Source organism: Nothobranchius furzeri, chromosome 12 (assembly GCF_043380555.1).
Source record: "Nothobranchius furzeri strain GRZ-AD chromosome 12, NfurGRZ-RIMD1, whole genome shotgun sequence".
Classification (NCBI taxonomy): Eukaryota; Metazoa; Chordata; class Actinopteri; order Cyprinodontiformes; family Nothobranchiidae; genus Nothobranchius; species Nothobranchius furzeri.
In genome coordinates, this window is record NC_091752.1 from 18,362,561 (window position 1) to 18,387,335 (window position 24,775).

General features: G+C 41.9%; 1 protein-coding gene across 2 annotated transcripts in view; it reads right to left on the bottom strand.

Annotated features, from left to right (window-relative positions):
• col19a1 (collagen type XIX alpha 1 chain) overlaps positions 1-24,775 on the bottom strand; it is a 197,324-nt gene that overhangs the window by 103,822 nt on the left and 68,727 nt on the right. For both annotated transcript variants that reach the window (XM_015944438.3, XM_070542381.1), the window contains exons 11-13: positions 23,423-23,452; positions 21,881-21,907; positions 20,387-20,431 (exon numbers count right to left, since the gene is read on the bottom strand). In XM_015944438.3, coding sequence (XP_015799924.3) covers positions 20,387-20,431; positions 21,881-21,907; positions 23,423-23,452 — 102 coding nt within the window. The remainder of the gene's footprint in view (positions 1-20,386; positions 20,432-21,880; positions 21,908-23,422; positions 23,453-24,775) is intronic.

Below are 24,775 nucleotides of genomic sequence, written 5' to 3' on the forward strand. Positions count from 1 at the left end.
ACGCTGCCGTATTTAAGCACAGTTCTGAAGGCAAACAGCAGCCAAATAATCATGCGTGCTTTGTTGTGAATGGCCAATTTACCAAACCCACACCAGCAGACATACATGTGAATATCTACACACAGAAAATACTTTTAGTGCATCCAAAAGACACATGGGTGGAAGCTAATGTTTTTGCCTGTGTGTGCACATCAATGTTTGTTTGTAACGTTAGTAAAATACCTTAATTGATGGAAGATTTTGATGAAACATACAAAAAGTAACAATTGAAATAGAAGAATGGTTGTAACTGTGTCAATTAATTTTTATTTAAAGGAGCAATATGTAAGAATTCTGCTGTGAAATGATCACAACACAGTCCAACGTCTCAATCATGTTGGAAGGAAGGTACGTAGGGGCGTAGTTACTGTTTGCAACCATTGAGCCCATGAGGTTGCAGAGTCTGTGCCGAGCTAACAAAGCAGCGCCAGCATTTGTAAATTGAAATCAGTCGGCAAAAAGCTCCAGAGTTGTTTGAAGAACTGAAGTAAACAGGAGCGGCCCAGAAGTTACTTCTTGCACCCCTAAGAAGCCACGGCATCTTTTTGTTTTACTTTAATACTGGGTGAAGCAGACTAGAGGCAAACAGTAAACTGACAATGCTATCAGTTAATTAGAAGGAAATAGTCGACTCTAAAAATAACTCAAGCTTCTTTTTCAATCACCAACAACTGGATATTGCAGCAGTAAAAATGTTTGAGTGAAGTGAATAATGAGTCAATTGTGGCGTTTTACTTCCTTTCATTAGTCGTTCAGAACTATAACAGCAAGCTGGCAAAAAACACACATATTTCCATATATTACCGTAATAAGTGTAGTAAGTGCTCCCTACCATAAAACACCCAACAGTGCTAACACCAGATGTGTCAATATATTTATCTACTTATCAACTTACTGTGTATGACTCATCTTTGCTTGTCATCTAGAATCTTCTGGTGCTAATCTGTAACTGGCAACAGCCATGAAACTCACAAAGCAGCAGTGAGGAAGTAATACATTTTTACTTAATTCTTACATGTTGCACCTTTAACCTATACTTTATAAGGAGTAATCTCATTGAGATTCAAAGTCTCTTTTTCAAGGAAGTCCTGGTCAAAACAGCAGAGTTGCAAAATAAAATAAGTACAATAAAAACAAATGACAAACCACAAGGAGAGACTATTTTTACTTCTAGACATAATCACAGTGCTCAGTGGCAACACACGTGTAACTAATAACAAAAAACATAATAATGCATCCTAATTTAGAGCTGTACTATTGTTGGTAAATAATCTAATCTGAAATCACACTGTGGAATTAGGTTAAAATCTCAAAGCTGCCTGATGAACAGAATGCAGAAATTTCAGAGAGGCCTGATTGGCATGACTATAAAATAAAGTTACCTGTATACGTTGTTTTGTCACACTAAAGGCAGCACTTGTTTCAGTAATAAAACCCCAACTTTTGTTTTAAGATGCTCGAAAGACTTTTTTTTTCCAAGGAAGACACCAAGATGACACTGAAACTCGTTCAATGACTTTCTCATCTTAATCAGTTACGGATACTGAGCTAAAGGTTGGTGGTGTTGTAGGGATCCTCAAGGGCTGACAGATCCCGTGAGATTTGCTAATAAAATAAAAGATTATGGTTTTATTTTCAAGACGATCTTAGTTGAAAACTGTGGCACAAGAAGCAGCTGATTATCTGCCTCAATAAACAGAAAAGCTCTAAGAATTTACAAAAGCAGACAACAGCCAAGAAAATGAAAACAATCCAAAAAACACACACAATGTTTGTGGGTGCGTTGTTTTTGTACGTATTAAAGTATAAACGCTCTGATCTACTGACACACAGTCTCAGACGATGCAAATAGATTTGTTTCTTATGAAAGTCATTCTCATGAAAACATAACTTCAGGGGCGTGTCCAGGGGGTGGCCTGGGGTAGCACCCCACCCTTGGAATCTAATTGGCCACCCCAGGTGCCACCACACTAATTTACCTTTAAATGGGCTTTTCATTGTCCACAAAAGGCTTGGGGGTAAAACAAAAAAAGCATAACCATTGGTGCCACCCATGCACAAAGTTGTGCCTCACTTGGGCCACCCCATTTTAAAAGATCTTGACACGCCACTGCATAACTTTTCCTGTTAATAAAGCATGGCTCGAAAAAAAGTATTTACCACATTATTATGCACTGGATTAAAAAAAAATCCAATCAACATGTAATTTCCTGCGTTTACTGTACCACCCAAATCAGCAGCAGCTTCCCACAGCGAACCGCTGGCAGGAAGGCTGGTATTCTCACCAGGGACTCGTTACTTAATAATCTTGCTGTGCAGGTGCTCTGTTAGAGGTCAACAGCCTGCTACAGTAACATTTCATGTTTGCCTCCACCTATGGAGCAAGAAACTGCTGCCAAATGTTTCAGCCCCGTTTCCAGTTTACCCGAGCCATTACTCAGTTTCCCATCACCACTGCTACTCAGGCCGATCTCTGCAAACACGCACATGATCAGAATGAATCCCAGTCAAGTGCATTAGATGTAACATAAATATCTATACAGTGGTGCTTCATTTCTCTCAAAGCATTTTCTGTGTCCTACAGAGGAGCAGCGATCTACATTGCAGTTAGTGAGTGCATCTGTGTTACGGCTTTTTTTTTTAATTGGGTTAGATGACATAAACTGTGCAATGAGGAAGCAACATATTCATTTTAAAACAGATGAAAATAATTTTATTTTATCTGCCAGTAATGGTTTGACAACACTCAGCTGGATCTCGGTGCTTTCAGATGAGAGGAAATGACCAACATCTTCATGGGAAAGAAAATGACTTAGACAATGTGTAGTTTTTACCACTAATTTCTGGAAATATCGATCAAAATGTTGTTGAAAATGAATGATATGATGCCCAGTTGTTGAAAAATATTGGCAGTTTTGTAACATATAACCATAAAAATCAGGTCTAAAATACATGGGAGTTGGTCTAAGTCTCTGGACGCCGTCATATTAGATGCCCATGAGGACAAAATGCATTTACGGATTTGTAAGAAACGATTACAAATTTTCACCATATGAATAAATGTTGTTTTACACATTGACCTCGTCACTTGTTGCCAGTGATGAAAGAGACTCTGATGTGCTTGATTTTTTGCAGAAGTTTGCACTCCCCAGGGCTTTTTGACCCTAATGGACACCTGTTCTTACTTCAACACAAAAATAATGCATTTTTACAATGATTTAGGTATCTACTGCCACTTATATCTATGGCACACTGAAAATTAATTGCATCTCAGCTAGTAGAAGCTAACATTATCATTAGCAACTCCACAACATGGCAGGACACATTCAGGCATGTGCTATTTGTGGAGATAACCCAACCTTTTGTGTGGATGTGTTTAGACATGTAATGTAATAGAGGTGTTTTACGCGAGAGCTCTCTTCCATCCGGGAGTGTTTCAGACGCAAAATGGGAGCAAAAGCATTGGTCAGGAAAAGTCACAAAAACACAGGAGAACCGCAACACCACGCCTGATTTTGGAAGTTCACTTCCCATCAAGGAGAAGGACGGCTTCTTGTATCTGTTTACCTTGGCTACAGAGGTGCCACACGAAATAAGGCATGCATTTGATGTAAAGCAACTGGAAATCTGCACGCAAATTTTATTTTGAAAGTTTCCAGATGTTTTAAACAGCTTCATGTTTGGATTCCTGTCTGACCTGACGAGGTCTGGAAACTGTCCAATAAAACAGCGTCTAATTGCTGAGAAGTATATTCAGCTGCCTTAGTGGGACTGTTTAGCATCTTTTTCGTGGCACTTACATGTCTGGCGAAAAGGAGGGGTGACAATGTTGATTTTTTACCAACAAAAGAGCAACGGCAGCGGAAGAGCCTGTTACTCTTAGCAAATCAGAGGCAAGATGTTTGCATTACATAAATATAAACTCATTCACTGCCATCGATGAATAAAAGCTTTCATTTAGTTTTTAACTGGGCTGTTGCACCTTGAGAGTAAACATCACAGCCTTAAACTTCACCCCTGTGTGTCACACGTCACACGACCAAGAAGCAGACAATCCATGTAGTAGAAGATCGATTTGGGACGCCGCTATGAGTTAAGGAGTAAGACACAAAATCCTGCTCTTTTCTGTCTCCGCCTCCTCTGACTAACTTCTACTTCCTGAAACAGAATCGCCAGAGCTTCTTTCAACAAAAAAAAAAGGCTCACAAGATATTTATTCATTGTGGAGGTTCCTCCAGCCATTTCTCAGTGTTAGTATTATTTAAATATCTTTTTTCCACACGCTGGTTTATTATTTTATTTTGTTGCAATATTGTAAGATTACTAATGGGTGCACACATTCAGTAATTTATCTTACACATAGTTTTTTGATCATTAACTATTTTCATTTGTATTCTGAGATTGGATGAACTGGCAGAGAGAGGGGACACGCCCAGTGTAACTCCATGCAGGAAATGGAACATTCCATCTGGCTCCTGGAAGCAGGGAGCGTGATAATGAAGAAACCAGAAACCAGACGTTCTGAAGCTCTATTGAGTTTACCAGATTTTGTTAGGATGTATTAGTTAAACTTTTTTTTGTGGTAGTTATATTTTGTTAACTTAGTTTCCTAGGTTTATTTACTATTTGTCTTAGTGTTTCCCTTGTCTCTCCCCTCCTCGTTGTCTGTAGGCTAGCCTGTGTGTATAAATTACCCTGTGTGTCTCAGTTTTTGGGAGAGTCTTGATTGTTACTTTTAGTTAAGGTTATTTTTGTGGCCATTTTTTCCTTTGGGCCCGTTTTGTTTTGATTTTGTTTAATTCTTTATGAAATAAATGGAGAAAATATTCTTTTTATACCATTGTCCTGGAGTTTTACTGCTCGGTCCCTGACAGTTGGTGGCAGAGGTGGGATCTTCCAGTTAAAGGACATTGGTAAATAGATTCTCCCAATTTTTTTTTTCTTTTCTTTTATCCTGACAAATCTACAATGAAGGGAACCAAATCTGGTAAAATCAAGTCAGCCCCTTTAGAGAGAGAAGCACAGACAGAGGATGGGAGTGAGGACTGTGGAGCTGCTGCTGAAGAGGAGGATCATGGCAGAGAGCCAACAATATCAGACCTGGCTGGCATCCTTCAAGCTCACATTGGACGACAGGAAGCCCGTGAGGTACAGTGGGAGAAGGAGATTATACGCCAGGATCAAAGATTTAAAGATCTTCAACACCAGTTCAGTCTGTTTCAGCAAGAGTTTCAGGCCCAGACCTCTGCTGGCTTGCTACATGGAGAGCAAGACCACGCCCGCTTATCTGCAGGTTTGGGGCCTGCAGACCATGAGAGGCCTCATGAGTATGCTGATTGGGATGAGGTGGAACCGGAGCCTGCACCACGCTGTTCAAAATCAGGTGACTCGGTTTCTGTTCATCCTTCCTATAAAGAACCAAAATTGCAAAAGCTAAGTGAAGAGGATGACATTGAGCATTTTCTTATAACTTTTGAAAGAATAGCATGTGCATGTAGATGGCCGAGATCTGACTGGGCATTCCATTTGATTCCACTATTGACGGGTAAAGCCAGAAGTGCCTATGTACATATGGATGTGGATGCATCAATGGACTACGATCATGTTAAAGCTGCTATTTTGCAGAAATATGAAATAAGCAGTGAGACTTATCGTCTGAGGTTCCGTTCTCTTCAAGTTGAACCAAATGAGTCCCCCAGAGAACTCTTTGTGACACTAAAGGAGCTCTATGGGAGATGGGTCAGACCCAGAGGTAAGACCATTGATGAAATTAATTAAACAATAATCCTTGAACAGTATTTCAGAATGTTATCGCCAGAACTCCAAGTTTGGATCAAGGAGCGTAATCCAAGGGACGCAGCAGAGGCAGTTTCTTTGGCAGATGCGTTTGTGGCAGCCCGTCGAAGGAACCAGTCATGGGCTTATAAGGCCATGAAAAAGGATTATACCCCTGTGCCAGGTAACACCAGTCCGACAGGAAATGTTGGTAAGCCATGTGGAAGGGAGAAATATTTTCCCAGCCAAACAAAAAAACTGGGGCGGAAACCTGTCTGTTATTTGTGTGGGAAAGAAGGCCACACAAAACCAGTGTGTCCACAAAATCCAGCTAAACTCTCCCAGATGTGTTTTGTGCCCAGAGGGAACCATGCCCCAAACCCAATGAACCAGCTGTTGGTGGAGACCACAGTGGAGATAGATGGACAGAAAGTTAAGGCTCTGATTGACACAGGAAGCACCCAGTCACTGGTTCACCGCAGGTACGTCTCACCAGCTCACATCTGCACTTCTGAAACAATACCAATCTGCTGTGTGCATGGTGATGAAAAATGGTATCCAACAGCGGATGTCTATATGAAAGTGCAAGGACATGTGTACCTATTAAATGTGGGTGTCATGGACAGATTACCATTTCCTGTTGTCTTGGGGAATGATTTACCAGTTCTCACTGACTTGATTAACGATCCTAAAATGTGCAATGTGGCAATAACACTGTCTCAGTTGAAGACTCCAAGGGAAGATGATCCCAGTTTGAGAGCTTTACCATTTTTTGGGGCTGAGATTGAAGCAGGCCCAACTAGAGAACAAAAGTCTCGTAGGCAGCGCAAACGGGACAAATTTAAACACACAACAGTGTCCACTCTGTTACCTGAACCTGAGGTACAGCTAAGATTTGAAATTCCTGACATCATTCTTGAGCTGCAGCATCAGGATGCAGGCTTGGCTGACCTTATTAAGGGAGCTGAAGAAGGTGGGACTGCAAAGGAATTCTGTTTGCAAAATGGCATTCTTTATAGACAACATGGAGAACTGAAACAGCTTGTGGTACCTAGAGCAGCCAGAGAAACTGTTTTATCTTTGGGCCATTCAATTCCTTGGGCTGGCCACCTAGGGAAAAATAAAACCTTAGCCCGTATCCAACAGTATTTCTACTGGCCGGGATTGTACAGAGATGTTGCCAGTTTTTGCAGGAGTTGCCCTCAGTGTCAAAAAACATCAGCCAGATTCGCAGCAAGAGCTCCTCTACAGCCTCTTCCCATCATAACACCATTTGAACATTTGGGGATGGACGTTGTGGGCCCAGTGGAGAAAAGCAAATCAGGAAACCGATTTATGTTGGTTATTACTGATTATGCCACAAAATATCCAGAAGTGTTTCCGTTGAAGTCTGTTAAAGCCAAGACTGTTGCATTTTGCCTGGTTCAGTTTTTTGCACGAGTTGGGTTCCCTAAAGAAATATTGACAGATCAAGGGACCAATTTCATGTCCAAGTTGCTCAAGGATGTGTACAAGCTGATTGGTATTAGTAGGCTGAGAACAACGCCGTATCATCCACAAACTGATGGCCTTACAGAGAGATTTAACCAGACCCTTAAAAACATGCTTCGTAAGTTCATCAATGAAGCTGGGTCTGATTGGGATCAGTGGCTCCCATACCTTTTGTTTGCCTATCGAGAGATTCCCCAAGCTTCTACTGGGTTTTCTCCCTTTGAGTTGCTCTTTGGGCATGACGTGCGAGGACCACTGGCACTTTTAAAGGAAAGGTGGGAGAAGGAGAAATCTGAAAAGGAGCCCGTTAACATTGTTTCATATGTTCTCCAGATGAGGGACAAGCTGGAGAAGATGACTACCTTGGCTCAGGAGCATATGAAGGTCTCCCAGCAAAAACAAAAAACCTGGTATGACAGAACTGCTCGAGAGCGGCATTTTGAACCAGGTCAAAAAGTTTTGGTTCTACTACCCACTGAAGACGGTAAGCTTTTGGCTCAGTGGCAAGGACCATATGAAGTCATTCAAAAGCTCGGTCCCACGACCTATAAAGTCTGTAGTCCAGGTGAGAGGCGTAGTACCAGAGTCCTCCACATTAATCTCCTGAAGGAGTGGATCTCAAGGTCTGAGGAAAGGGAGAAACAAGATGTTTTTCTCATCAGCAGTGTGACAGAAGAAGAGGTGGAAGAACAATACCTCCCTCTACAGGTGACTTCTGGGCTTGACCTGAGCCATCTGTCCCCTGAGCAGCGGTCACAGGTGAGGGCCATCTGTAATGCCAATATTTTTCAAGATAATCCTGGGTGTACAGACTATATCAAACATGAAATTCTTTTGAAAGAAGATGCAGTGGTAAAGCGAAGGAGCTACAGGATTCCTGAGTGCCTCTTGGGGCCTTTAAAGGAGGAAATTGAGTTGATGCTTTCTCTGGGAATTATTGAGAACTCCCAGAGTGAATGGTGCAATCCTGTTGTCCTGGTACCGAAAAAAGATGGCACCTTGAGGTTCTGTATAGACTTCCGATACCTGAACTCTGTTTCTAAATTTGATTCTTACCCAACTCCTCGTATTGATGACCTAATTGGTTGTCTGGGCAGAGCAAAATATCTTACCACCATTGATCTCTCCAAGGGTTATTGGCAGGTTCCTCTTGCTACTAGATCCCGTGAGCTGACTGCCTTCAGAACACCCTGGGGCCTTTACCAGTTTACAGTCATGTCGTTTGGGCTGCATGGAGCACCTGCAACGTTCCAGAGACTTATGGACAAGGTATTGGAAGGAAAATCTCCCTTTGCATCTGCCTACTTGGATGATATTGTCATCTACAGTAACAGCTGGGAGGAACATCTTGAACATCTCACAGTTGTGTTTGAGTGTCTTCACACTGCAGGTCTGACTGTGAATGCAGCTAAATGCATGCTGGCGAAGAAGGAAGTACAATACCTGGGACACATTATTGGCAATGGAGTCATTAAGCCTCAGATTGAAAAGGTTCAAGCCATTCAGTCATGCCCTTTGCCACAAACCAGAAAGCAACTGAGATCATTTTTGGGCATGTCGGGTTGGTACCATAAATTCATCCCTAATTTCTCTGCCAGAGCTTCTCTGCTTACAGATCTGACCAGCCTCAAAGGATCTAACCAGCTCGAGTGGTCAGATGAAGCGAAGATGGCATTTGAGGACATCCAACATGCGTTAAGTGGACCTCCAGTGTTACATTGTCCAGACTTCAAACAACTATTTGTTTTGCAGACGGACGCATCTGATCGTGGCCTAGGAGCTGTGTTGCTTCAAGGGCCTCCAGACAGACGACATCCGATTGCTTTCATAAGCAGGAAACTTTTCCCAAGAGAAACCCGCTACTCAACAGTAGAAAAGGAGTGCCTGGCTGTTAAGTGGGCTTTGGATTCATTCAAATACTACCTGTTGGGGAGAAGATTCATCCTAGAAATGGACCACAAGGCTCTAAAATGGCTTGAGAGGATGAAGGACTCTAACAGCAGAATAACTCGCTGGTACCTGAAGATGCAACCCTTCCAGTTTGAGATTCATCACATACCTGGGAAGCAAAACTCCACTGCTGACTACCTGTCCCGCTGGCCCATGGAGTTTCCAGAGGAGGGGGAGTGTGTGGAGGTTCCTCCAGCCATTTCTCAGTGTTAGTATTATTTAAATATCTTTTTTCCACACGCTGGTTTATTATTTCATTTTGTTGCAATATTGTAAGATTACTAATGGGTGCACACATTCAGTAATTTCTTACACATAGTTTTTTGATCATTAACTATTTTCATTTGTATTCTGAGATTGGATGAACTGGCAGAGAGAGGGGACACGCCCAGTGTAACTCCATGCAGGAAATGGAACATTCCATCTGGCTCCTGGAAGCAGGGAGCTTGATAATGAAGAAACCAGAAACCAGACGTTCTGAAGCTCTATTGAGTTTACCAGATTTTGTTAGGATGTATTAGTTAAACTTTTTTTTGTGGTAGTTATATTTGGTTAACTTAGTTTCCTAGGTTTATTTACTATTTGTCTTAGTGTTTCCCTTGTCTCTCCCCTCCTCGTTGTCTGTAGGCTAGCCTGTGTGTATAAATTCCCCTGTGTGTCTCAGTTTTTGGGAGAGTCTTGATTGTTACTTTTAGTTAAGGTTATTTTTGTGGCCATTTTTTCCTTTGGGCCCGTTTTGTTTTGATTTTGTTTAATTCTTTATGAAATAAATGGAGAAAATATTCTTTTTATACCATTGTCCTGGAGTTTTACTGCTCGGTCCCTGACATTCATACTAGTGCCCATAGCTAATTTCAATTCAATTAAATTCAATTCAAAAATACTTTATTAATCCCAGAGGGAAATTGATTATTAATTGTTTAATTATTATTAATTGATTTACTGAAATGAGTGTATGCCCACTTTAACCGTAAAATGGCATCGTCTTCCTCTGGTTTAGCACTCAGGACAGAAATCTCTGAAAACATATTTCAATAAAATGTTGAGGGAAGATAGTGTGTAAAAAAAAAAAAAAAAAAAAAAAGCAACAACAAATAAAAAGACAAGAACTGTGCCTTTGGTCTAGACTTATAGACAGCTGTCTTAGTCATTCAGCTGAGGGCAAAAATGCTAAATGTAAACCATCGACATACAGGTGCTGGCCAGTAAATTAGAAGGTTGAAAATATTTCAGTAATTCCATTCAAAACGTGAAACTTGTACATTATATTCATGCAATGCACACAGACCAATGTATTTCCGATGTTTATTACGTTTAATTTTGATATTTATAGGTGACAACCAATGAAAACATCAAATCTGGTATCTCAGAAAATTAGAATATTCTAAAGGCCAATGAAAAAATGTTTGTTTCTCTAATGTTGGCCAACTGAAAAGAATGAACATGAAAAGAATGTGCATGTATAGCACTCAATACTTAGTCGGGGCTCCTTTTGCCTCAATAACTGCAGTAATGCGGCGTGGCATGGACTCGATCAGTCTGTGGCACTGCTCAGGTGTTATGGGAGCCCAGGTTGCTCTGATAGTCGTCTTCAGCTCCTCTGCATTGTTGGGTCTAGCGTATTGCATCCTCCGCTTCACAATACCCCATAGCTTTTCTATGGGGTTAAGGTCAGGCGAGTTTGCTGGCCAATCAAGGACAGGGATACCATGGTCCTTGAACCAGGTGCTGGTGGTTTTGGCACTGTGTGCAGGTGCCAAGTCCTGTTGAAAGGTGAAGTCTGCATCCCCATAAAGTTGGTCAGCAGCAGGAAGCATGAAGTGCTCTAAAACTTCCTGGTAGACGGCTGCATTGACCCTGGACCTCAGGAAACAGAGTGGGCCAACACCGGCAGATGACATGGCACCCCACACCATCACTGACGGTGGAAACTTTACACTGGACCTCATGCAACGTGGATTCTGTGCTTCTCCGCTCTTCCTCCAGACTCTGGGTCCTTGATTTCCAAAGGAAATGCAGAACTTGCTTTAATCAGAAAACATAACTTTGGACCACTCAGCATCAGTCCAGTCCTTGGCCCAGGCGAGACGCTTCTTGCGCTGTTTCTTGTTCAAGAGTGGCTTGACACACGGAATGCGACACCTGAATCCCATGTCTTTCATGAGTCTCCTCGTGGTGGTTCTTGAAGCGCTGACTCCAGCTGCAGTCCACTCTTTGTGGATCTCCCCCACATTTTTGAATGGGTTTGTCGTCACAATTCTCTGCAGGGTGCGGTTATCCCTAGAGCTTGTACACTTTTTTCTACCACATTTTTTCCGTCCCTTCGCCTGTCTGTTAATGTGCTTGGACACAGAGCTCTGCGAACAGCCAGCTTCTTTAGCAATCACCTTTTGTGTCTTGCCCTCCTTGTGCAAGGTGTCAATGATTGTCTTTTGGACAGCTGTTAAGTCAGAAGTCTTCCCCATGATTGTGGTGCCTTCAAAACAAGACTGAGGGACCTTTTAAAGGCCTTTGCAGGTGTTTTGAGTAAATCAGCTGATTAGAGTGGCAGCAGGTGTCTTCTATATTCAGCCTTTTCAGAATATTCTAATTTTTTGAGATACCAAATTTGGAGTTTTCATTAGTTGTCACTTATGAATATCAAATTTAAATGTAATGAACATTGGAAATACATTGGTCTGTGTGCATTGCATGAATATAATGTACAAGTTTCACGTTTTGAATGGAATTACTGAAATATTTTCAACCTTTTGATGATATTCTAATTTACTGGCCAGCACCTGTATATACTGGACAATTCATTTCCATAGGCTCCAATAACACGTTTTTGAGGAGAAATGGGAGGTGCCCACCACCGCCATTTTGACCGTGTCACAGGTTCCGTCAAGCACAGACAATTCCACAAAAGGGAAGAGAGGAGGAGCGAGGGTGGGGCTGTAAGGCTGGGATCAACTGACGACACCCGGTCGAACTAGCTACAACAAGCTAACCTGAAGCTAACCCAAAGCTAACGCAGAGGTGGGAGCTAAGCCAACGGAGGTAGCAACCTAGCTACAACCAGAGTTAACTGTGCACAACACCAGAGCTTCTGAGTCAGTGATACGCCAGGCTGACCGCTGGGTAAAACCGGGTGGAACACCGAGGTCTCCTGAGAGCTCCACAAGCCGGCAGCCGCACAGCAGACAAGTGCCGCTGCGGTCTGAGATGCGCAGAGCTGCCGCTGGGGAGAACCGGGTGGAAAGGTTTCCATCCCAGAGCTCCACAAGCCGGCAGCCCGCGCAGCAGACAGAAGCCGCGATCAGACAGAGATGTGCCGAGCTGCGGGGAGGGGAGAACCGGGTGGAAAACATCGGTCTCTCGAGAGCTCCACAAGCTGATGGTCGGAATCCAGCTCCACCAACATGTTATATTTCAACCCATTTTCTAAAGTGCAGCATTATGTTAAATGCACTGGGTTTTACCATATTACATTTAAATTTCATGGTTAAACAGTACATGTTAAAATCTAAGCTCAGCTCGGCAGTGACCTAAAATACATAAATATAATTTTACTTAACAAAAAAAATGAAGTGGAGACTCCTTGGACGCTCTATTAGTGCAATTAATGCCACAGCAAGTCATTTTGTCCAACAATTGCACAAAAAATATCCAAAAAAGAACGGACAAACGCTACAACTAATGATCTAAGTTGAGAGACTGAAAATGACGGAACAGTTTTCAGGTGAGGCTGAGGCTCTACTGAGGCCTTTCCACGGAGCTAGCTCTGCGGTCACGTGGGCCGGATGCTCATTAATTATACAGAATTTTAGGCTTTTAATACACTTAAACAGAAGAGTGAGAACAAAACTCACCCCCCTCAGAGTTGTCATGAGTGTAAACTAGATCATTTAAACCTAAAACATGTTTTGGTACCAGGCTGTAAACATGTTTATTTCTGCTGTGAAATTGGTATTTTTAACATGGGAGTCAATGAGGATTTGCTCGCTTCTGACACCAGCCCCCAGCGGATGAGGCTGGAACTGCAGTTTATTTCACTTCCGCGTTGGCCTCAATTTCTGTCCCGCATTGTGGGGGCTTGATGTAAACACGACAATCACTACCAAAAAAAGCAGCAATTACCCCTCTTTTTGGGAGAAGCGGACCAGTCCAGTCGCAAAAAGCAACACTAAACAATCTCTCCCACTGTTTTGACAGATTATTTTCCTGCCACTTTAAAGAGCCCCCACGGCTGTTGTTGCTGTTTCTAACATCCAGAGGTTCTTTGACAGGAGACACAAACTCAAGAGTGCTTCTAAACCACCATTTTCGATGCAAATTGATTCTTGCCATGAAATCTTTCTGAAAATGAACATGATGCGACCCCAGTTGAGTTTTATGAACACTGAACTTGCAGACATTAAGTTTACATCAATTTTCTGTTCTAGTGTCAGATTTCTCTCACGTCTGACCGCTCCAACGACTTTCTTTCACATTTGTGGAGAAACCACAGACGCAGTAATACGGGGCTCTATGTGGCTGCATGTCTGCTGTCACAGGAGATGCAATAAATCCACTTTTAGAGGAACCTTATAACCCTCTTATATAAAGTCTCTGCTGTTGACACATCTCTGCGAAAAACACTAACTCCAAAATCGTCTTCAAGCTCAGTCAAGAGTAACTTCAGGGGGAACAAAAGGCGCAAAAGCACAATGGCGTTTTTGAAATGAGTAATCGCTGTGTTGGACAGAGTAATTAGTGACCAAAGTGGTTCTAATGGAGGAGAGGAACTGACTCTACAAAGGATGAGTCACAAGTTATCAAATCTAGATCCTGTTGTATCTCGCTGATCCACTCTGAAATGTCCCTTCTTTAACCATCCAGAAGGATTCTTTGATCAATAATGTTAACGTGGCACAGTTTGTAAGATTTGAGTAGCCTTTTTGTTCTGACCCCATTTCCCCCTTTATTAAATTTATAATTGTTTGTTTTCTATTGTGAAAATAAATGAGAGTGTCACCACTTGTCTGATGAAAAGAAAAATCTGCCATGAAACGTGTTAATTTCTGCTCGCCGGATCACTTTGTACGCTACGGTCACAAGTCACCATCTACTGATCCGTTTGTTTACCCAATGTTTCAAACAAAAACACATTCCCTTGTCTGCAGAAAGAATGAAAGGAAGAACTTCAGAGCTAAATATAAAAACTTGAATGAATGAATAAATCAGGTGGAGGATCTTCGCTACATAATTCATTTGAAGAGACCACATCTGTAGAGGGAGCCGCAGCGATGCTCCCCTTCCTTCTGGGCTTGCTGTAGTTTTATCATGTGTGCACAAGCACCATGCAGCACATCTGTCAGCCGCGTGCACCGTTGAAAACATGGGTCTAGAAAGTCCTGACACAAAGGAAGCTCATTCAAGGAGGATTTTTCAATGCGTTTCATTCATAGAATTTGCTATCAGCAAAAGTAAAAATCGTGTTTTAAATCAAGAAAAAAGAAAAAGAAATTTAGTAACACTTTACAATAAGGGTCCCTTTATTAACATTACTTAGCACATTATTATTATTTTTTTTTTTTTTTATTGATTGACATATCTTTATATCCTTGAGATGAAAAATCTCGTTTTCAAGGGGGAACCCCACTATTTCAAATCAAGAATGTACAAAACAGCAGATCGGAGATCACAGACAGCAATATAACGCCAGTACATATCAGGGGCAGAGCTATGGGTGGGCCTGTGCCCACCCAGGCCCACCCAGTTTAACAGAGTACCCACCCACTAGGGGCAGGGTGAGGCAGTAGCTTCAAGATGTGGCCAAGCAAGCAACTGCTTAGCAACCCCAGTTATGTTGTAACAACAATTACAATATAAAATTGTAACTTTAATGAATGTGCACTTTTTTCACTGTGTAATAATAATACTTTAGCTTTTATGTCTGGTATTAATTGTAATAATATTATAAATTAGTTTTCCAGTTTGCTTGTTGGAGTTGTAATTTGGTCTTTTGTATAAAAAAAAGCAAATTGGCACCCACTTACTGACACTAAGCAACTATTAACCTACTACAGAGAAAATATTCTGATGTCATCCCTGCCACCCAGTGAGGTTCATGATTTTTTTTTTCTCAGAAGCGTCCTCCTGCCCTGAACTTCTCACAGCTGATCCGGGCATCTTCCGGAGCCTGCGGATGACATCACTGATTATGTCAGCGGTGTAAACTGAGACAGGACTGGGTGTGAGGGGGAGACAGACGCGCAGCACGCAGCAGACACGCAGCAGACACGCAGCAGACACGCAGCAGACACGCAAGGACCATCTGATGCTTTTCATCGCACTTACGTTAATCCGGTAAAGGAAACTATTGTTTCATCCAGGTATCTCGTCGGATCCGCTTTAGTCCTCTAAGGCCATTTTATTTGGTTCTGTTCATTTTATTGTTGTTGTTATCTGGACCGGGGGTTCGGGTGGAAGATCCCGGAGGTGATGAGTCATCCCGAACCGCGTCGGCGCGTCGCTGTCCGTGGTGCTGAATTTGAATGAATTCGATCTCTGGTTTTTCACCACCTCCTGAGCTATCTGGAGCATAAAGAACAGTCAAAAATCCTGATTTTTGAAACAAGCTGCGTCTTTTGGATCTCCTACCCTCACTCGTCAACAAGACCCCGAGATACTTAAACTCCTCCACTTGAGGTAGGACCTCTCTCCCGACCCGGAGTTGGCAAGCCACCCTTTTCCGGTCGAGTATTAATGATTATTAATAATGCACTAAGTAACATTACTAAAGGGACCCTTTGTGTATTAATGAATATTAATAATGCACTAAGTAACAATAATAAAGGAACACTAATTGTAAAGTGTTATCCTATATTTAATGTAGTAATTATTTTAAATTAAAACTAAAATCCCAGGCAGTTATGTCAGTGTGTAACAGCGTCACATTGTTTTATGTGCACACTGCAGGGCACAATGCAAGGCTATGTATATATATATATATATATATATATATATATATATATATATATATATATATATATATATATATATATATATATATATATACCACTTAATGAGGTCCTAGGCGTAAATTAAAAACTGGAGACCCACACTGTATAGAAGATTTCTCAACGTGATAAATAAATCTGCAGGAACCTGCTGCCACCCCCAGGGATAGACCCAATGTCTGTAGTAAACCCACTCACAACCCTATGCCAACTACAGGAGCAGTGCATGCTGGGAAGACTTGGCACAGCATGAATAATCCAAGCTTGCTGTGGTGCTCCTGTGTATTTTGGTGTGGAAGCGGTGTGCATTGTGTAGGTTTTCAGTCCTATTTTCAGCAAACACAATTACATAATTCGTCAATTTTGCAACGCTTTCTGGCAATGAAATCAACCCCATTTTTAGTATGTGAAGAGAATTTTATTATGCAGGCAGGCAGACACCTCAGCCCTGCATGCTGCATGAGCATACCTAATACTTGGCTTTCAAATGCCTAAACAAAAACAAAAACAGGTTTAGAAAGCATGCCTTTCACCTCCTCTATCAGTATGGGAGCAGAGACGGCCTACAATAGAAACACAGAACTTAGCACATCGTTATTGAGTGTGATAAATATTTTAGCGCACCATATTCAGCCAGGGCCAACGACAGATCATTTTTACTCCTCATCTTGGATTTTGATTGGCTGTAATGTGTCTCTGAATCCCAAAGTCTTGTCCTCCCGTTCCGAGTCAGCGTCATTCAGATCAGATAGAATCGTTCACATTATCATTAATGGCAATCTCCCAGAGTGGGAATGCATTCCCATAAGTCCCTTGCCATGGCTGTCACTATGACAAACTTGACTGGAAATCAATCAAGTTAAGAAGATCTCGTGAATGTTAGACACAGAGTTTCAATAAGGGGTTGGGTGATTGCCCTTGATATTCTCTCTTGCGGATGTTGCTTTAAGCTTCAGAAAAGGATCAGTACAAATGGTATCATTCCTCTTCCTCCCCACTACAATGTCCTCCACATCTCCTTGAAGTAAATCTAGATGGCTTGGAGTGGTCATATTTTCCTCAACAATAAATTGACGTGGACGGTTTGAGAGATGGTCCGGCTTGAATCTAAGACTTTGTGAAAGCTTTTCACTCCAGGCATTTCTATGAAGGATGTGGAGTGGCCCTTTTTTGCATCGAGACATTCTGCATCATTTGCATAGTCGCTGTAGCTCTTTGTAAAACCAATAAGTTGCCGGCATGGCTGTGAATCGTTAATTGGGTGAGAGCCTCCTGCTGTCTCAGCTGGACATTTGCAAACGCCGGATAATGAAACATGTCCACCTTCCTTAAATAGGTCGTCAAACTGCAGAAACAAACGCTGGTCAACAACTTTGGCTCCATGTGACTCTATGTGGTCCAACTTTGGCTCCATGTGACTCGCTAAGAATAAGCAGAAACCTTAGCACATTAACAGTCACCGTGAAGTCAGTCAGCCATCAAAGATGGAGTATTAATAGATCAGAAGTGTCTGCTGCAGCAACAACAGCACAAAGTCTGGAAGGGCCACTTTAATGCTCCGTGGCTGTTTTACATACTAACAACTAGAAACCAGGGAGACACAACATCAAACTGAAAATGCCATTCTGTTTCCTCACCCACTTATGACTGAAAGTTTTAGGATAGATCATATCGAGAAATTTTAACACCTTTTAGCCCTTTTTACACACCATGCCGGCAAATTGGGATAATATTACTGCAACGGTGTGTCTCATAAACGCGCCATGCCATCATGGTGTGCGTAAATTTTGCGCCATTCGATCTGCCTCACTTCGTAGTTATATCGCGGTAATTGTCTGTTTCATAAACGGCAATTACGTCTTGGTGCAACAGAGGGAGGTGTCACAAACATGGGGAGTTACTGCCAAGCTCCGGCCGGCAACTATATTGAAAATGAAAGTAAACACGGGCCGTCTGTTTTGCTAAAATCATCTGAGATGGCCAACTGGAGCTCTACAGGAGCGTCTCTCCGTTAGAGCCTAATGAGTGCTGCTTCGATCGCAATAAAAAGCAAGTTATGTCCAAGATAATCAGAAGTCCGCGGCAGAGCAGCCGTTATGTCGCCATCGCCTAATCTTTTGTAAAAAAGACATAATTGCTCCATATTACTGCCACAGTCTGACCACTTATAAAGGACCTTGGCTCCCTGATGCCCCAGGGCGTTGCAGCAAATTGACGGCATTGTTTTGTAAAAACGGTGATAGTCTCCCCCTTGGAAGAAGCTGAAAGCCACCTCATACCATGCATCCGCACACAGATTGTAGCGCTAACTGAGGGCTGTTGGGATTGCATGTTTTAGACATGTTCCTGCTCAGACACACCCAATTCTAGCTACTAAATTATCTCAGTCTTCATTGGCTTCTGCAGGAGCTGCTGATCACTCGTATTATTCAAATTTGCACTGTTCAACCATGGAAACACCTAAAATCACCCGGAAACCGGCAATTGCAAAGTTAGCACACCCCTGCTAATGCTACAAGCTAAAACAATAGTCCAACACTGTGTAAGGTCAAATGCTAATCATAAAGCTCCAAAACATAAACGATAAATCTCTTTTCGTTCCCCTCCCTCTTCTTCCACAGTTAGCTTGAAGTTTACTAACTGAAATTAATTCTTTGCAGGTCAAGTAAGACCCAATCCCAATACTCGCACTGTCACCCTTGTCCCGTCAATTGCACACTGGTACTGCCACCCCCAACCCCACCCCCACCCCCTGTCTCGGGGAGACTGAGAGCTGGATGATCCAACAGTTGTTTTAGGTCTGAACCACGTAATGAGTTTTTTTGTGTGTTTTTTTTTCCATCTCCACAATATATTTATTTATGCTGTACAATGCTAGGATGTTGCTACGAGGTAAGAAAAAATTTTTTAAAGTAGCTTGTTTTTCAGACTTGCTATTGCAGCTTTAACTGTAAAGATTTAATTGATCCTTTGAGGAAAACTGTTTTCTGTGTTATTATAAAATGTTTTGTAGACTTCTTGAAAAATAAAAAGAAGAAATTATTTTGTGCACGTCTTCACTCTGCTGCGTCATCTTGACTTTAGCTTAATCTAAAAAAGCACATTTGCCTGACCTACTTATGGGCATTCAACAAGCTCAACCCGCTGTGAATTTAAATTTTACTTTAGTTTTTTTGCTGCAGCAGAGCAATTTCTTTTTTCATTCTGTTTTATGACTTTACTCTGTAGGACAAATAGAGAGACTGAGGAAGATGAAGATCACACAGTTTAATTGACAGGAAAGTCAATTAGGCTGGTCACAGAAGGAGACCACACTCCCTCTCGGTGAGCACTGCATATCAGCTGTGATCTGAATAACAACATTCATGCTGCTGGGCCACCATCATTTTACATCTACCCTACTTTTGTCAGAGCGTCATAAAAAACAAATCCTCTAAACTACGCGTATAATCTATTCATTTTTCTTATACGACTCCACAAAGATTCATGTTTACTTCACACAGACAAAGAGAATCTTTAATGTATTATTATTGCATCAGATGCTCTATCAGACATACTGACACAGAAGCAGAAGTGACAGAGAAATAAATAAATGTATTATATATCAGTGGAATGGGTCACAGACATTGTTTCTATTCCAGATCAAGCTTGTGGTAACTTTAGAGTCGCCCACTGGGACCTGACCATGTGTGCTGCCTGTCACACTGTGAGTGTGTGTGACCCTTTGACCATGAATCCCATTCATTAATTGTCATACAGCATGCCTTCTCTCTCTCTCTCTCTCTCTCTCTCTCTCTCTCTCTCTCTCTCTCTCTCTCTCTCTCTCTCTCTCTCTCTCTCTCTCTCTCTCTCTCTCTCTCTCTCTCTCTCTCTCTCTCTCTCTCTCTCTCTCTCTCTCTCTCTCTCTCTCTCTCTCTCTCTCTCTCTCTCTCTCTCTCTCTCTCTCTCTCTCTCTCTCTCTCTCTCTCTCTCTCTCTCTCTCTCTCTCTCTCTCTCTCTCTCTCTCTCTCTCTCAGGCCTTCTGCCACAGAGGGCCATCCACAAAAACAACAGCCACTCAGCTGCTGTTTCTGCAGGCCATGACCTCTCAGTCAAAGCAAGCACGAGAACGGGCCACACAACTGGTTAAGTTGTCTCTGTTTACTCACCCTTTTGCCCTCTTTGCCTGGCTGACCCGGCGCTCCAGCTGATCCCTGGGGAAAGGACATGTGTTGTAGGGAATTAGGTGCTGTGTTTAAAGATGGATAAAAAAGACTAGCTTTTTTTTCTTGTGAAGTCTGACAGCGGATGTTGTTGCAACGAGTTTCTCAGCAGAGCAGAGGATATAGAGCTTATTAGGAGACACACAATTAGCTTAGTTAGAATTGAACGTATATACAAATATGGAAGAGGGTGCAGTTTTGAGCTTCTAGGTGTCTTCTCCAATATCCCCTTAATAGGCAATTTGCAGCCTGAGTTCATCAGGACTTCATTCCATTACTCTACAAAGTATCTTGATAAGAAACTATTAGGAAGTTAATGAAAGTATACATTGAGTTGGTACTCCTTTGCAAGGGTATGCTTTTGGTGCTTCAGCAGATCCGTGTTGAACCTAATAGTTGTGCTGTGTTTAGAGAGAAAAAGTCTCTTAAACTTTGTTCACAAAAAAACCAAAAACAACATTTCTAAATGTTGAATTTACCTAAGTTATGTCAACTGGTCCCACTAAACCTAGTAGCTTCAATGTAAAAAGTAATATACATTGTCATAAATGAATATTATTTTTCACATTTAAATAAACTGGTTAAAGGTGCAATATGTAAGAATGAAGTAAGACTGACATTCTGTGTTCAAATTTGGTAACTGAAGCCCATTTTTTACAAACAAAAAAATCCCTTTCTTGCTACGCTATTACACACGTGTTTCATGGTTTTTGCCAGTTACGGATCAGTGCCAGAAGGTTCTAGATGACGAGCAGAGGCGAGCCATAAGTTGGTAAGTAGATACATTTTCATATCTGGTGTCAGCACTCTTGGGTGTTTTTCGGCACAGAGCACTTTCTACACTAATTTAGTTATTTATTTTTTTTATTTATGTAACTTATATTTTATGAGGATAGAAACCGCTTGAGATGTGTCATCTCATTTTTGAGCGGGTCCTCAGATCATACAACAAAATAGCAGGTAAGACGGCAGAGTCATTTACATAATCACAACACAATACATAAATCAAACAAAACACACATAACATAAACAAAAGCCCTGCTTACTTATTACGGTAATATTTCTCTAGGAGAGAGAAAGTCTTGCTATTAGCTTGATGTTATATTTATGAACGACTCATTAAACTAAGTAAAGCATTTTGACTCATTATTCACTTCACAAATACATTTCAAATGCCGACAATGAAGTATTAGCTTGGCGCAGACTCGGCAACTAACAGATGTAAACAGCTACGTAATTATTTCGTTATTTTTTTCTTGAAAAGAGAAAAACTGACAATCCTCCAGAAGGCTGAGAATGAAATCCATTCCAATGCAGCTTTCCTTCCAACACAATTGAGACATTAAACTGTTTTGTGATTATCTCGCTGTCGGATTCTTACATATTGCTCCTTTAAGTAAATTCAATGTGACATGTTTCAGCATGTGGATTTCTGTTTACCTTCTCTCCCTTTTCTCCTTGAAGGCCCTGAAAGTGAGAAGAAACAGTGAAATGTAAACGGATAAATCATATACTCAGATAAAAAAGTCATCATGCATTAATCCATAACAGCAAAGAAAACAGCTGATAATGAGGTAGATATCCCTGACCCTGATCTGAAGAGAAACAAGACCGTGATAATCACAACTTTCCAGACACCCTCTTAGCTACTGCTGCCGTCAGAGGGCGGACGGAGTCATCCTTCTTCTCCAAGGCCCGACACCTCGGCTTTCTGCAACTTCCTAAATAATTAGTGACCTTCTTCAATTGGCATTCGACGGTCACTTACTGTACATTTTTGTCAGAAACAGCTGATGAATTAACATTTCTTCTAAGCTGGTTGTTTTATGCCAAGTTAAAAAAAAGAAAGATTGCTGGAAAAACCCAAACAATTTTGCAGAGATCTAACGAGTGAGCAGCTCTGACCCATCACACCCTAAATAAAACACTCCTCAGCTTCACTGCTGTTGCTATGTTAATAAATCATCATCTTCTTCTTTTGTGAGCACAGCTTGACCACGAGTAACAAGCCACACAATGCAAATGCACAAACAGCAAGTCGGCATTTTAATAACTGCTTCAACATTTGCAGCCATGATATGGGAAAGTTTGCCATGACCGTGTTTGCTTGTCAGGGAACGCTTGCTACTTTCCCTGTTACATAAAATTAGCATTAGAGAGCGGCTAATGAATGGTGGCAGAGGTCTGTGGGAATCGTAAGCACTTTGGCGACATAAAAGGGGCAAGCCTGCGGTGGCGGGCTGTGTTTTTTATTTTATTTATTTATTTAACTTTATGTCTCTGCTGTGCTGATTCAAACTGGCAGGCTGATCCCCTCATGATGTGCCCATAATTAACCACCAAACCGCAGCATACCTTTAATTTCTCTGCAGCCTCCACCACAAGAGTGTGTGTGCTTACATCGGTGTCTGCACATTCCTTACACATGTTGATAGGTGACTATTCAGGTGTAACTTGGCATGTCCTGACGGGTTGTTGCATGCATGCTACGAGTCGTTTCACAGTATGTTCTGTGTCTGTTGGATTTTCCATGACAGGGGGAAGCCCTAACACAGCAAGTCCAATTAAGACGCCTGGAAAATCAGATCCCTGCAGAGGCAAGCACCACTGAGTGCATGCCTTACCCATAGGATACGACCAGCGACTACCTGTCACTTTACCATCCTCATCCTGAGGGTTAGGGCGCAACTTTTCTCTGCCTGGCTGCTCATCTTTATCCTTTTTGGCTGAGGCCTCTCCATCTGCTCCGTGTTTGACCCCCTTCCCAGGCGATGGTAATGCGACACAGAGATTGCTCACCTGAGTGCCTCACTTCCCCATCACTACGGGACAGATGTTTTACCTCTATGTGCAAACAAAAAAGGACCGCTACAGCCTAGCTGTGTCAGGTCGTACCTTCATATGTACACTCCAGGATCTGAACTACTTCCACACTGTAAACGGAGAGCATAATGAGACGTAAATGAAACAGCGTGAACTCACAGGCAGCTCTGGGATTCCGGGGACGTCACCCTGTGAAGAAGGATAATAACGTGAGTTCAGAGCACCTTTATCATACACAACTACACAGTAGCTATCAGAGAGTTAAACATCTAACCTGTGGGGCCATTCGTCATGTTTGCGACAAAACCTGAAGGTCAGGCTAAACGAGACTGACTGTGCATCAGAGTAATTTCTCAACGCATGCACCAGGTCTGTGGAGGACCATTAACTGGTATTTACAGCACGTCATGAAAAGAAGCGCGTCTGATGACTCTCACGCCGTCAGAAAACTGGCAGGTGGCTTGGAGCTACTAAACATGATGGGCCTTAAAATAAACACAGCCCCACTACATCAGGAGAAGCCTTGGCGGGATTAGCATCGGACAGGTATGATGACATTGTTTGGTGTCTGAGGCTGGCTGTCACAAAAAGTCACGGAACGACGACAGAAGACGTTTTGTAGAAGCAGCGATTTTTGTCTTATGACAAAACTTGTTTATTGTTTTAATGGAAGCTACCCCCCCCCCCCCCCCCCTTTCACCGCATCACAAACAGGAGTTTCTGAGAGTTAATAGATTTTACAACCGGCGATCTCCTTTCTCTGATGCGGCCGCCACTTGTAGTTCACATCCACGTTCTTGACTAAATGAGTATAACAGCTAAAACCCACCTGCTACGGGACATTCATGAGATTTATTACTTTATGCTTCCAAATCTGTCTCCCTCTGCCAGTTTCAGTACAAACGGACGTCCCCTTCTCTTACCACACACCACCACCACCACCTTCCATCTGGAAAATGGGATAAAATAGCCTGCAATTCTCTGTTGTCTTCACAGAAACACGCAGACCTCATTATAACTTCAAGGCTGGCAGACGGTGCATTGCACCTACAATTATGTGGTGAGTTCTACGAAAAGACAACACAAAAAAACAAAAAAAAAGTCACAATGAGGAAAGAAGAATAAAAAGCAAGATATGTAGCTGCTAATTACAGGAAAAGCATTCCTCTTCATACCTGGAACATAATCCCAGAGTGGGATGAAAAGAAAAGAAAATCTAAAAAAAAAAAAAAAACATTTTCTATGTCGTTACGAGAGTTAATCAAATTCATGTCATTGATGTGAGCAAACAGACCGTAAAGGTGATGCAGATGTGAGGATGTTTTTGGATCAAACTTCTCTGCTGCCTTTTTATTAACTCCAGGCTTGTTACACAAAAGCTCAGAGCTACAACGCAGGACACACTCATATTCTATAGAATCCTTTTAATTGTGGCTAAAATGAGAACTGTGCGCCTATAGGAAGACATCAGAAGAGAAGCAATTGATTTCATCACGTTAAAAGCCTAAAACA